The sequence below is a fragment of the Sparus aurata genome, chromosome 6 (assembly GCF_900880675.1).
Source record: "Sparus aurata chromosome 6, fSpaAur1.1, whole genome shotgun sequence".
Taxonomy (NCBI): Eukaryota; Metazoa; Chordata; class Actinopteri; order Spariformes; family Sparidae; genus Sparus; species Sparus aurata.
The window spans coordinates 35,287,751-35,302,750 of record NC_044192.1 but is presented as its reverse complement, the minus strand read 5'-3'; the positions used below and the strand labels follow the sequence as shown (position 1 = coordinate 35,302,750).

The window sequence follows — 15,000 nt, the reverse complement described above, 5'->3', positions numbered from 1 at the left end:
CTGCACCTGTCTACCTCCAAACAAAGCCCGCTCAGCATTTCGCGACTCTTCTCTGTTTTGGCACCTCAGTGGTGGAACAAACTCCTGACCAAAGTCAGTAAAACGTAATCACTCTCCATCGTCTGCAAAAGACTCAAGACTCATTTGATCAGACTTCACCTTGACCCCGCATAGCATGAAAAAAAAGTATATGCACTTATATGTTTGTATTGTTAGCACTTTAATCATAGTACTATACATTTAAAGTATCCTTGATAAAGAGCAGCTACAATCCTCAGAGGAGGGCTTTACAATTGTTTCGATTTTTCTTTTACTCTATCAGCAGTGGTATGTTGTGGTTTGTCACAAGAGAGAAACCAAAACAAATCAACAGTGATACCTATGTAAAAATAATGGGTGTGTCAGTCGTAACTTTAGGACTCATAATTTTTTAAAATAAGAGTTATTCACAAAACACTTTAGGCATAAAATTAGCACCTAAGTCTGGGAGACCTGAGAAGTAGTCCAGAGGACTCCTAACTCGCTAAGACCTAGTCACAGCCAAATGTTTTGGAGACGCTAAATGACAGGGAATTATTAAAACGATATCGGATGGACCGCAAAGGGATTGAAGTTGTGGTTGAGTTGATGAGGGACGCAATAACATCCCCAACCAACCGAAACAATCCAATAACGCCAGAGTTAAAATGTTTGGCAACACTCCGGTATTTGGCTACGGGGTAAATGCAAGCTCTGCAACGCGGGTAATTTAGGGATATCACAGCCGTCAGTAAGCCGCTCTATCTACCAAACCATCAACACGCCCTGTAGACCCCATAATCCATCAGTTTATCCCATTTCCTTTAGACAATCTCCAACAGCAAAGAATCAAAGCCAAATTCATGGAAATGGCAGGTGTACCCGGTCGATCCGAAGACCAAGTAATTACAGTGCCAGTATTGCCGATACTGATACTTTGAAGATTACTGATCGTTGAATGATTTTGTACTTTTGCCTTTATTGAGTCGATCATGACTATGATAATAATAAAACACAGGACAAAGATTTTAGCCAATAAGAAAATAATATTTAACATAATTAAATCTATAATCTGCATGAAGCCTAAATAGGAGTGCTAATGTTCCTTCAACAGCTACAAAAGAGTAATTATACTCTGCCATATTCATAGTATGAGGTAGGCTATATATCTAAATATAAGCATATATTTTCGAGTTCCTCAGTGAACCTGAGTGAGTGGAGTGAGAGAGGTGGAGAGGAGCGCTGCACATAAGAGAGACGCTGCGCTCACACAAACTCTGTGAAGAAAAACAAGTGATTTGCTGAACTTATAGAAGAGAAACTACTACAAAAATATCGATCTCATCACGCTAGTATCGATCTGATAACAATACTCACCTTGGTATCGATACTATCGATATTTGGATCAATCTACTCACCCCTCATAAATACATTTCTTTATCCAATATCTTTTCACAGGCTTTGTCATGGGCTTTTTAGGTAACTTCCTTATTTTCACTCCATGCATTGCGTAGCCTAAATTACTTTTCAATGGGCTGCCCTGTCAGTCACCATTGTCACCGCTTGAGGTAGTGTCAGCAGTGGTGGAGAGAAGTTTCCAACACGAACACTCAATGTTTATATCTCCAACCGTCAAAAGTGGCTTTACGCAGCGAGGGGTCTTCAGGCAAGTCGCATGCAGCAGCATGTTCTGCTCGTGTAGTTGACGCCGCCATTGTTATCCCATCTCCCCTTGCGGGTAGCGACTAACCAATCGGTGATGGTGAAAGATAACTCGTGCCAAACCCCAACCAATCACTGTTCCATATTGAATGTGTAATGCGTTACTTTGTAACAGCAAATGCTGTACACGCGTTACACCCAACGCTGGTTGTGATTGAGATCCTGACCCACCATGCATGTGGGAAAATGACAAAGTTACTTTTCTGCTGTACATGAGATAATTGCATAATCACCATCAGTAAATAGCGGGCCCTGTCTGACTCTCACTCGCAGGGAGGGATGCTATTTTCTGGGGGGAAATTCCATTCACAGAGATGCTGCCTTACCTTTGCTGCAGCTTTGTTACTACCTCCGCTGGCGGATCAGAAGCATAACGAAACTGTCCCACGATTCTGCTTCTGTAACTTTCAAATGGATGTTGAATATTGCTGCAAGATTCCTGCCTTGAAATAACAGTTTTAATGGGGCTCATGCTCCTTGATCTTCTTTGTTCTTCAAGAAGTTCTTGCATAGCTTTGAGGTGTGTTTGTACTCATTGTCCTGCTGCAATATGAATCCTTTATCCATATTGTATTTATATTGTACAAATCGGTCCTGGTCCAGGCTATCTTCAAGACATCTAAATGCAAATATTAAGTCACAGTCATGTGACCCCCAGTACAGATATTCAGGCCAGGCACCAGGACTAGGTAATAATTTTTCTTTACAGCTGCCTAACTGCCAGCAGACTCCTGACTGCTTTAAATTTCGGCCATATTAGACTTGGTGATTGTTAGAACAGTGATAATACGCGTGAGGAAGTTTCTACGTTTTTTTTTTTATTTTAAATTTTTTATCTGGTTTAAATTAAGTGTATTTCATACTGTTTCTGCCAATGGAGTGCATTTGGCAATGCTGTTTGTGAGTCAAAATAAATCTTAAAAAAAGTCCGTCTATGCTGGGAATTTTTCTTTGAACAAATTCCCTCCAGTCTGAAGAGCTATCAGCGTCAGTTGTTGTTTACATATTCGAACAGGTGCAGTGGTGGACTGGCCATTTGACACACCAGGACAAATCCCCGCCTGCTGCATTGTTGAGCTGGTCAGATGCTTTCACCTACATTGGCCCATCTTGCCCTTTCACAGGCCCTAGTGCTTTACCAAGCATAATTGTCATATAACCAGATTAAAAGTTTGACACATAACCAGTGTTGGGCACGTTACTTTGAAAAAGTAATAAGTTATAGTTACTAGTTACTTCTCCCAAAAAGTAACTGAGGTAGTAACAGAATTACTCCACTATAAAATTAATTAGTTACCAGGAAAAGTAACTATTGCGTTACTTTTATTTCTTCCCCCTTCTGAACTCGGCAGTCATTTTAGTGTACTCAGCATCTACATATGTATTTAGAAAATGTATTTCTGCATGGCGGACCGGCACCTGCTCTCTCCGATATTTTGCCAATGAGTGCTCTGAAGGAGTCTTAGTCAACTGTTGATAACGGGAGCAAGTTCTCAACAACATACATGTCTATCATTGCATTCAGTTCAGTCTGTGTCACACGTTTTTGTGAAGCTGTTAGCGGAGCTCATGTTAGCCACACCTGGCCTGCTATCATCATCTACAGCTTCAGCAACAGAGTTTTTGGCCAGTGTTAGTTTTGTAGAAGCACGTGTCACTGAGAGATCCGTCATTAGATCAGAGTTGCTTACAACAGATGTGGACAAAGGAGGTTAAAGTAGTGTCTGTACTTCCACTTTGAAAACGTTAACTTTCCCTCTGGACTCGCCATTGCTGCAGTTCACCTCTGCTAGTTTGTGTGTGTGAGGCTGCTGTGTGCATGTGTGGCTTGTGTGTAAACCGAACATTGCTACTGATTGGCTTAAGAACTCTCACTCAACATTAGAGAGCCAATCATCATCACTTATGCGGTTGTCTCGTCCCTCCCTCCTCCCGCACCGGAGGAAAAAGAAACAGCTCTGAAGCTACGGTGGCTGACAGCTGAGTCGGATGACAACAGCTTCAATGATCAGCTTCAGTTTGTAACGCCACATTTGATAGTCAGTAACAGTAACAGCGTTTTTAATTATGGAAATAGTAATTAGTTAGATTACCCGTTACTGAACGCCGTTAGTAATGCCGTTTATTCTAACGCTGTTATTCCCAACACTGCACATAACAATCTCTAGAGTAGGTTTGTAAGCTAGCAGCTATATATACTACTTTCCCAGGTTGTACTTCACTATTACGGTAATTATCTGTTTATGTTTTTTCCCTTACCTATGGGAATATCCGATAACTGTTTCATTATAAATAAAAAAAAAGATGTACAGGCTTAAGCTATCCACCATTTATTTACTTTGGTTGTTTGCTTCCCAAAAGTTATAAAGGAAGCCCTGCTGGGAAATTTGTTTGATCAAAGGCCTGGCTTTACTTCCTCAGGAAGCTAAAGCACGCTCACCTCCCTCAACACCTGCTGACCAACTTCTATCAGTCAACGATAGAAAGCCTCCTGACCTACTGCTGCAGGGTGTGCTTCTCCAGCTGCACAACACGGGACAGGAAGGACACAGAAGGACCTGCAGCGGGTGGGGAGGGAAGTGGAGCGTGTTATCAGGACGACACCACCCCCTCTCAGAGACATTTACACTGGCCGACTCCAAAAAAAGGCCAGCTGTATTGTTGAGGACCCCACTCACCCAGGACATTACCTGAAACCAGTACTGCTCCCAGTAGACCCCCAAATAGACTTCAGCTGTGCAATAACTTTATCCCAATAGGTATTTTCCCAATGGTGCAATTTCTGGAGAGAGCAAATGTGGGATTTGTCTCGTGTCACTTGTAGAGCATTAAATTATCAAGGGATATGACAAACAGTTCGAGCCAGGGTTTATTCAACAGAATGGAGCAGGAGTGAGCAGGAGTGACTGAGCAGGTCAGCCGGCCTGGCTCTTCCAATCCTACAAAAATCCGGAAAATAACTTGAAATCCACATGTTTGAGTTGTATTTTCATCTCTACAAGAAAGAGACCTTTCAACTGGGATGATTATTTCATGCCATTTGAGGTTTTGGATATTTTGGTGGAAGGCTGCGTTTGTTTGCAGGCCGCAGTGTTGTTAACATACCAGCAACATTGGATTACCTGGGTCTGTTCTGCCTTCCATGTACTGTCTTTATCAGCTAAAGACATGGCTACAAAGAAACTAGGAGAAGACATGGAGGATGTTAAAAAATCTTTGAACTTCATGTTAGAGGAGCTAAGTAAGGTGGCAAAGCAACAGATGGGCCTACTGGAATTAATTGAAGTGAAACAACTAAAGCCTGTGATCTTAGAAAAAGACAAGAAAATTGAAGAGCTTGAAAGAAGTGTAGATGATTTGGAGCAGTAAACAAGGATGGAAGACCTTGTGATATCTGGACCTGAGAGAACCCACCGTACCTACGCACAGATTACAGCAGGGGACAAGGAGTGTGAGGATGCACAATAGGGGAACTACACACACTTGAGCAGCAAGTCATCAACTTCTTCAACAACAAAGACATTCCTATAGACAGTCAAAATATAGCTGCATGCCACACTATACCACAACGACGGGACATCAGGCCCAACATCATCATTCGATTTGTGAGTAGAAAATACAAAAATGAGGTGCTAAAGCAGGCAAAACATTTGAAGGGCACATGAGTTTATGTGAATGAGCATCTGACAAAGAGAAAGGCTGAAATTGCAAGACAAGCTAGAATCCTGAAAAGGGAAAAGCGGATTCAGGACACTTGGACAAGGAACTGCAGAATAATTATACAACTAAATGGCACACCAGTACGGGCTCAAGTGATAGCCATCAGAGACATTAATGAGCTGGAACGATACAAATGAAAATGATGAATCACATGGTAGAGAGGTGGCATATTGGGGAAATGAAAAACAGGTATATGGCGAAATACTGCTTGTGAGTGACAAAATATGGTAAAAATGTGTGAACACACAGATTTTAAGTAGACAGAAGGCGGCGGCGTCTTTCCTCCGAAATCACCGCAGAAAGAGCGTCATTGTGCCCCTAGTTTGTGTAATTATCATGTACACCATATACAAAGTGTACAAAGATGTAGCTTCGTCTCGCTCTTCGTACACCATCTTTCTTGAATGCCGAGGCAGCTAGTGACGTAAAGAGGTCAGCCAGAGGTGGCCCTGTTACCACTAGTTGAAATGGGTACAGCGCCACCTAGCGTACCGGGGTATGACATGCTCCGGCCAATAATCCGATTTTCTCACCGGCATGTATACTCGGATAATTGCAGTTGTCTGATTAAGTAGCATTGTCGAACTATGGCTGTAATCTGACTAAGCTGTGCATATAAACGTACTGAGAGACTTGGTTGAGCGATGAAAACAATCTACAGGATGGATTAGAGGATTATGAAATGTTTTGGCAAAATAGGAGAAGGGGAGGGGGTGTTGCCCTGTTTGTGATGACTGCCTTTAAATGCAAAGTTATTGGGGATATGACCATTGTTATTGACAGTGTGATGGAATGTATAACCATTGAAATTGAGGTTGAAAGATCTAAAAATATATTAATTAGTTGCATTTGTAGAACACCGGGATCATGTATTGATCAATTTAATGAGAAGATTTCTGAATTATATGAAAAGCATAATGATAAGACTATTCTGGTTTGTGGGGACTTCAATATTGATTGGCTGAAATCTAATGATCATATGAAAGCCGAAGAGTTTGTTAATATTATGTTTAGTTTGAGTTTACATCCGTTAATCGTAAAACCTAGCAGAATAACCAAAAATACTGCAACATTGATTGATAATATTTTTACAAATGTAACTGATGTGAAAATAGTGGATTATTAGTGACTGATGTAAGTGATCATTTGCCTGTTTTTGTTGTGTTAGAAATGAAAAGGTTAAAGTAGGGACTAATACACAGACTAGTAACTTAGAATAAAATCACGAGAGACAATTATGGCACTCAAGGCACCCCTTATGAATCATGACTGGCAGGAAGTATATGTAGACGATACTAATCAATCATATGATGCATTTTTAGATACATTTTTGTTATATTATGATCACCAATCTCCACTGAAAGAGTACAGACAAAATCCAAAAAAGAAGAGAAAACCATTGTGTACAGAAGGGTTGGAAAAAGCTCATAAAGAGAAAAATGGGCTCTATAGGGAATTTATCACATATAGAACAAAGGAAAAGGAGGACGGGTACAAAAAAATATAAAAACAAATTGACTGCATCTATTATAAGACTGCACAAAAAATACTATTTTGATAATTTGCTGCAAAAACACAAAATAACATTAAAGGTACCTGGAGAGTGCTCATTGGTTTGATAAAAAAAACGTAGTAAAAATGATTTTCCAACATACTTTGTAAATAATGACAATTCAGTTATTGAAAATCCAGAGGAAATTGCTAATGAGTTTAATGATTTTTTTTGTCAATGTAGGCCTAAATTTAGCAAGGGAAATTAGTGATGTAGACCATAATTATGATTTTGCATTCAACAGTAACAATTCAATGTTTCTTGGTGGAGTTTGTGAGAGTGATGTATTAGAAGTGGTATGGAAGTTTAAGAGTAAAAAAATCCACAGATGACAATACTATTGATATGTCACTTATAAAAGTAATGGACTGTGTCCTCAAACCATTTACTTATATATGTAATAAATCTTTTCAAACAGGTATTTTTCTTGATATGATGAAAATAGCTAAGGTGGTCCCATTCTATAAAAATTGTGACAAACATAGTATATGAAATTACAGACCTGTGTCTTTGCTACCTCAGTTTTAAAAAATACTCGAAAAATTGTTTGTAAACAGATTGGATAATTTTATGGAGAAATATGAGTTACTGAGTGACCATCAATATGGGTTTAGGAGCAACCGATCAACATCCTTAGCAGTGATGGAATTTGTAGAAAATATAGTTACGGCTATAGATAAGAAACAATATGCTGTAGGTGTTTGTTGATTTACGTAAAGCATTTGATACGATTAATCATTCCTTAATACTGCAGTAATTGGAGTGTTACGGAATAAGAGGTGTTACACAAAATTGGATAAGAAGTTATTTGAATAATAGGTTTGTATGTAAAAATTAATAATATTGTCACATTTTGGAAAAGTAACTTATGGTGTACCACAGGGCTCCGTATTGGGACCTAAGTTATTTATACTTTATTTTGAATGATATTTGTACAGTATTTGATAAGTTGAAATTCATTACATTTGCGGATGATACAAATTAATTTTGTTCAGGACCAGATATTAAAGGATTGTTGTCAACAGTAGAAAAGGAGTTGAATATGTTAAAAAAGTGTCAGGTTCGCGGGGTAAACAGGGATACTCAGGGAAAGGGGTTAGACCCAAACGCAGTAATTCAGGGGACAAGAGGCAAGAGCAGTAATGAACAAAAGGCGAGCTTTATTTTAAAGCCGAATGCGAACTCAAGACAAAACAGGGAGGAAAGAACAAAGTAGCAACTGAACAGAGAAACAAAGTGCAAAGGAAAAAAGGGCAAAGTACAAACCAAAACCAAAGTTCAAATCAAATTGCAAAATGCAAAACTCAGGAGGAGGCGAGGACTGGGACCCACTGGAGGCCGGGGACGTGGGCTGGGGCCCCCTAGAGGCCGGGGACGTGGACTGGTACCCACTAGAGGCCTGGGACGTGGACTGGGACCCACTAGAGGCCGGGGACGTGGAAGACGACGTAGGCGTTCTGTAGGCCGGCGACGAAGACGTCCTTGAGGCTGGCGATGAAGACGAAGGCGCTCTGGAGGCCGGCGACGAAGACAAAGACGTTCTGGAGGCCGGCGACGAAGACGAAGGCGTAGGCGCTCTGGAGGCCGGCGACGAAGACGTAGGCGTTCTGGAGGCCGGCAACGAAGACAAAGACGTTCTGGAGGCCGGCAACGAAGACAAAGGCGTTCTGGAGGACGGCGACGAAGACAAAGACGTGGGCTGGGACCCACTGGAGGCCGGCGACGAAGGCGTTCTTGAGGCCGGACCACGAACAGGGGTTTGCAGGGAGCTGGTGGCCTGGAAGCTGATGAATGGTGGCTGGCAGTGGACGACCTCGGCCGGGCCTCCGCCTGAGGAGCTGGCACTGGACTTGGCACTGGCCTCGGCCGGTCCTCCGACCGGGGAGCAGACACAGGACTTGCCGTGGGACTCGGCCGGTCCTCCGACCGGGGAGCAGACACAGGACTTGCCGTGGGACTCGGCCGGTCCTCCGACCGGGGAGCAGACACAGGACTTGCCGTGGGACTCGGCCGGTCCTCCGACCGGGGAGCAGACACAGGACTTGCCGTGGGACTCGGCCGGTCCTCCGACCGGGGAGCAGACACAGGACTTGCCGTGGGACTCGGCCGGTCCTCCGACCGGGGAGCAGACACAGGACTTGCCGTGGGACTCGGCCAGACCTCAGACCGAGGAGCTGGAACAGGCCTCGGCCGGTCCTCCGACCGAGGAGCTGGGACAGGCCTCGGCCGGTCCTCCGACCGAGGAGCTGGGACAGGCCTCGGCCGGTCCTCCGACCGAGGAGCTGGGACAGGCCTCGGCCGGTCCTCCGACCGAGGAGCTGGGACAGGCCTCGGCATGGGCCTCAGCCGGTCCTCCGACCGAGGAGCAGGGACTGGACTTGGCATGGGCCTCCGACCAAGGAGCAGGGTCTGGACTTGGCGTGGGCCTCGGCCAGGCCTCCGACCGAGGAGCAGGGACAGGCCTCGGCCAGGCCTCCGACCGAGGAGCAGGAACAGGCGCCATCAGGTCCGCCGACTGAAGGCCACTGGCAGGAACAGGCGTCATCAGGTCTGCCGACTGAAGGCCACTGGCAGGAACAGGCGCCATCAGGTCCGCCGACTGAAGGCCTCTGGCAGGTGTCGACCGGGCCGCCGACTGAAGGCCACTGGCAGGTGTCGACCGGGCCGCCGACTGAAGGCCACTGGCAGGTGTCGACCGGGCCGCCGACTGAAGGCCACTGGCAGGTGTCAGCGAAGGACAGCAAAGGAGGGCGCCAGACCTCAGGGAGCCCGGACGCCACCGAGAGCGGCGCTTTCTAGGCGGGGAAACCTTGAAGGCCAGGCAGGGTTCCCCAGAAAGGAGACGCCTCAGGACTTGCAGGCCCTGGGGTTGAGACTGAGGCCTGGGCTGGTAGCCGAGCTGCGGCTACGGCATGGGCTGGGGCTGGAGCTGAGGCATGGGTTTGGGCTGTGGCCTGGAAAAAAAGGTGGCTAGCAGCAATCTGCCAAGCCCTGCTGGTGGGGTTGGTGACAAAGTCCTGGTACCAGCGGATAATATCCAGGCCATTCACTGCTGGGTCTATTTTATAGGGTCCGGTCATTCTGTCAGGTTCGCGGGGTAAACAGGGATACTCAGGGAAAGGGGTTAGCCCCAAACACAGTAATTCAGGGGACAAGAGGCAAGAGCAGTAATGAACAAAAGGCAAGCTTTATTTTAAAGCCGAATGCGAACTCAAAACAGACAAAACAGGGAGGAAAGAACAAAGTAGCAACTGAACAGAGAAACAAAGTGCAAAGGAAAAAAGGGCAAAGTACAAACCAAAACCAAAGTTCAAATCAAATTGCAAAATGCAAAACTCAAAATCCCAAAACACATACCAGAAGGAATGGGGGGCCGACGGGAACAGAGACAGGAGCAGGCATGAGCAGGGCAGACGAACCAAACGGAAGACATACAATGACCGGACAGGGAGTGAAGGGAAACACACAGACTAAATACAGAGACACTGATTACCAGACAAGGAACAGGTGAGGAGAGAGAGGAGGGAGGAAGCCAGGTGGGTTAACGAAGGGGAGGAGCACAGAGGAGCAGACCAGGAGGGAACAAGGCAGACAGACAGAGGGAGACAGAGGGCAGACCACAGGAAAAACTTAAAGGGACAAGGCATGAAAAATCCAAACACAAAAAACACAAGGCAAAATCAGGAATCATGACAAAAAGAATGGTTTGATATTAATAAGTTATCATTAAATGAAAATAAAACAACATTTATGGTGTTTGGTGGTGTTAGGGCTAATTGTGAAATTAAATTATTCCTGAATGGAGTAAAAATTGAAAGAGTATATGAGATTAAATTCTTGGGAGTAATTTAAGATCAGAATATATTAAAAAGAAATTAGCTAAATCTATTGGTATTATTTACAAAGTAGGGGATTTGTTGAACAATAAATGTCTGCATATATTATACTTCTCACTTATAATGCCATATATGTCATATTGTGTTGAAGTTTGGGGAAACACATGCAGGAAATACATAGCCCCTTTAATTAAACTCCAGAAAAGAGTTATCAGAATAATTAATAAAGCTTCCTATCACGAAACCACTAAAAATTATTTATGAAGTCTGGCATCTTAAAATTCTTAGACAATGTACATATAAAAACATTAGAAATATTATTTCGAGCAAGGAATAAAAGTCTTCCCACCTGTGTTCAACATTTTTTTAAATTGAGAGAAAAAAACTATAATTTAAGAGGGTTGTGTGTCTTTGAAATATGTAATTGAGAACTAATGTTAAATATAGATGTGTTTCATTTTTGGGAGTTAAATTATGGAATGGACTCAGTGATGAACTGAAATTGTGTAGATTACTGTTGAGTTTTAAAAAAACATTGAAAGATAAAATAATTAAGGATTACAATGTAAAATGACTGAAATGTGAAATGATTAAGAAGTAAGATTCTAGAGTAAATTTTGTCATGTTTTTTTGTTTTTTCTTCTTCTTTGTATTACTGATATTTTGGGTTATTTCATGGATTGCACAGGATAGGCAAAAATAAGCCTCGGCTTCAGCCTATTCCCTTTTTGGTTACAGAGTTTGTTTAAAATTTTTGTTGTGAGAAAATGTTGAGTGGAACTCTGTATGGTAATATTTGCCAGTTGATTGCACATAATTTAAGTATTTTATATTGTAACCGAAATAACACTATTCATCATCTTCATCATATTCTTACAGGTTTTCCATTGGTTTGCATGTAATGCAACCACATGAAACTATCGAACATTTTATCAAATTGTTTTCTTTTTGACATGTCTATGGCTGCGACATATTACTATCGTTATATTGGCCAGGCCTACTGCAGGGGCAATTGACCAGGTATTACGTATACATTCAAATTACACACAAAAGTGAGTGTAAGTGGTGTTTTTTTTGGTCAGTGTGAAAGGGTATTGAGTGAGATCTTCAGTCACTTTGGATTTACTTGTCACTATAACTGGGTCGATTGGTTAATAAAGCAGAAGCTCCCAGCTCTGCAGGCCTGGTTGTTTCTTCATAGTAGAACAAGCGAGGGCTACTCCTTGTTAATACCTGGTGCAAGAATTTCAAGGTCCACTAACTGCAGCAATAACACTGCTGGATACTGGGTACACTTAGACAATAAACCTTGTAATGTGCTAAAACATAATATAGTTTTCAGACTCTCATAACAGAAATCCAAAGTAGTTACACAATTATGCACTGGTTGACATAATTTTAGTTGGTCTAATACTAGGTCCATATAATTACAATTTATAGTCATCTGTTATAAATAAAGGCTGACAGCCATGCAAGAATATGCAAAATAGACTGCTTCCTGCTGCAGACGTGGTACCACAGGAAGGGATGGCCCTGGCTGCTTAGCAGTGGATATCTCTCCAATACAATATGTATGCATCCTGGACATAATGCCAGAAATGTTACTTCTTTACACTCTCTTGATAGGGTTGGTACATTTTTCGAACATTTTAAACTAAAATTATGTCCAGTCCTTTAAAATGTTATCTTTAATAAATTGAGTAACTCAGGCTGCTAGACTCTAAACACTATTAATATACGTATGTGTCTGTTAGTGACCAGGGACACTTACTAGATTGCTCAAGAGGTTCTTTATTGCGTTTTGTCAACAGAGTTATTTACTGTTGTATTCATTCTAAGGAGAAGTAGCTGTGTGCCATATCATATCATTTGCAATACCACAGGTTATTTTGATTCGGTTAAATAAGAAAACAAGTTATATTATAAACATCCTAACTACTGTATGTATAGCAAATGTATGTTTTCTGTCTAGTTCTCTGTCAATGGTTTGGTTCCAAGAAAGGCACATCTTTGGTAATGTGGAAAGGATAACTTTAATCAACCTCAGTGAAAAAGAGCACAGGCAGTACATTCCACAACAGACTACAGACCGCATGTGTTGCAAATGTTGCTTAGGTGACTATGATTTGAAGTACGTGCATGCATACATACTGCATACTTTTATGGGAAAAGAGATAAACCAGTGAAAATTTGTGTGCATACATGCATCATGGTCAGTGACACACACATCAACACTTGTCTTGTTTTTTCCAAGGGTTATTTTGGAGATCCCTGGAACGTGTTTGACTTCGTCATCGTCATAGGAAGTGTTGTCGATGTCATGCTGAGTGAAATCGATGTGAGTACCATACTCTGCGCTCACACACTCTCTCTCTCACACACACACACACACACACACCCTTTGATAATATGTTCACATTTCCAACACACAACATAATACTAACCACATTGCATTCACCCAACAATTTACTGGTTGCTTAACCTAATATAATATATTGTTCAACTGTGGGTTAAATTACACAGTGTTTAATATATGATATTTATTCAGAATAAATCAGTAGTTCAATTTAGTATTTCAATTATTATATTTTTGTTTAAATACTAGCAAGGTTCTCCAATATTTACAGCCCTAGAGCATGAATCTGACTGATTCCTTGACTTTCTGATGTTTGGTTTTTGATTGAATAGCTTTGCTACGGATATGCAAAGCCTCAAAGGAATACATCACTTTGGCAATCCTCTGACTTGTAAAAACTTTAATTTTCCTTTAATTGGCTTTTGACAATAAATGCAAATTGTATCTATTGCATTACCATCAGTCTTCACTGAACTGTAAGTAAAATGCTAATTAGCAAATGTAAGCATGCCAACATAGTTAATCCAAGATGGTGAACCTGGTAAATATAACCTGCTAAGCTTTAGCAACGCCTCATAGTTACTGTGTTCCCCAGTGGCAACCGGCAGGGCTGAAAAATTACACCAACTCTAAAGTACCAAAAACTGCAGTTCCTCAAATTGCCACTTGAGGCTGCCTCCAAAAGCGATTCAGTCCCAGTAAGAAAATGTCGGTATTTGATATCCTGGAAATGAGACTCAACAATAAATTAAGTTTCTGTGTCTTAATGAACAGCTCAGACAAATCATACTGATTCTACCTTTAATTTAATTGTAATTGCTTTGAGTCCTGTTAATATGAAGTGAGGCTCAGTTAGCGTTGCAAAGAAATGGCCAGCAGAAATAAGGGGTACTTAATACTTCCACACTTTGAGTCTGTTTTTGTACTTTTACTTCTACAGAGAATATGTGTTCTTTTCTGCCAACTTTACAGCAGACATAAACATGTTAACACTCTGGTGCAAAGAAAATGGTTTTGGTCTCTGTAGATAATTGCATTATGCATTATAATGCAATTGCAGCTAATTCCATTCACTGATCTTCATCATGTTCGCGGTATTGGTGCCTTTTTTAAATTCTTTAATATTGAACAACTAATTTGGCTTATGATGCAACTGGGGACAGACACCTGTGTTTTGGATAGTGAGTGACCCTGTTAGTGTTAGCTGCTGGAGCCAGTGAGCTTTGGAGGAGATAGCCATGGGCAAAGCCCGGAGATTACTCAGGAATAAATACCAAAAGTTGAGGAGAGTACAACGTTTGTGATTGCGCTTACTTTCAGGCTGGGTGCTTCAGCACATACTCTGCTGCAACGTCACTTTCTGCCTCCCAGACAATGTGCTTCTGTTAATAGTCCAGCAGGGTAACCAGTCATGTATCCAGGCCACCCTGACCTTGCCCACACACGCACGTTCACACCCACACCTACATGCATGGGCACGCATGCACACAGGTACGCCTCTGATTGGCCTGGCCTGTGTCTCTGACTTAGAAAAAACGTCAGATAGCCGCAACGCTGGCTGACCGGCAGCCTGTAAAAAAAAAAAAAAAAAAGAGAGAGAGAGAGAGATGCAGGCCAGCAGGCCAATCATAGACCAGCGCTTCGGGAATACTCCCGGTTCTCCCTATGGCCAGTCCGGGCCTGTAGTCCAGTACTGTCTGTCGATATTATTGCAGTGTAGAAAGTAATCTGGATCATATATTTTGGACTATGGATCATCACCATTGACAATGGTGCATTACTGACTGAGTTTTGGA

The 15,000-nt window shown here is 42.2% G+C and overlaps 1 protein-coding gene across 5 annotated transcripts in view; it reads left to right on the top strand.

Moving 5' to 3' along the window:
* LOC115583819 (dihydropyridine-sensitive L-type skeletal muscle calcium channel subunit alpha-1-like) overlaps positions 1 to 15,000 on the top strand; it is a 277,692-nt gene that overhangs the window by 128,735 nt on the left and 133,957 nt on the right. For all 5 annotated transcript variants that reach the window (XM_030421006.1, XM_030421010.1, XM_030421011.1 and 2 more), the window contains one exon: positions 13,103 to 13,186. In XM_030421006.1, the coding sequence (XP_030276866.1) occupies positions 13,103 to 13,186 (84 nt within the window). The remainder of the gene's footprint in view (positions 1 to 13,102; positions 13,187 to 15,000) is intronic.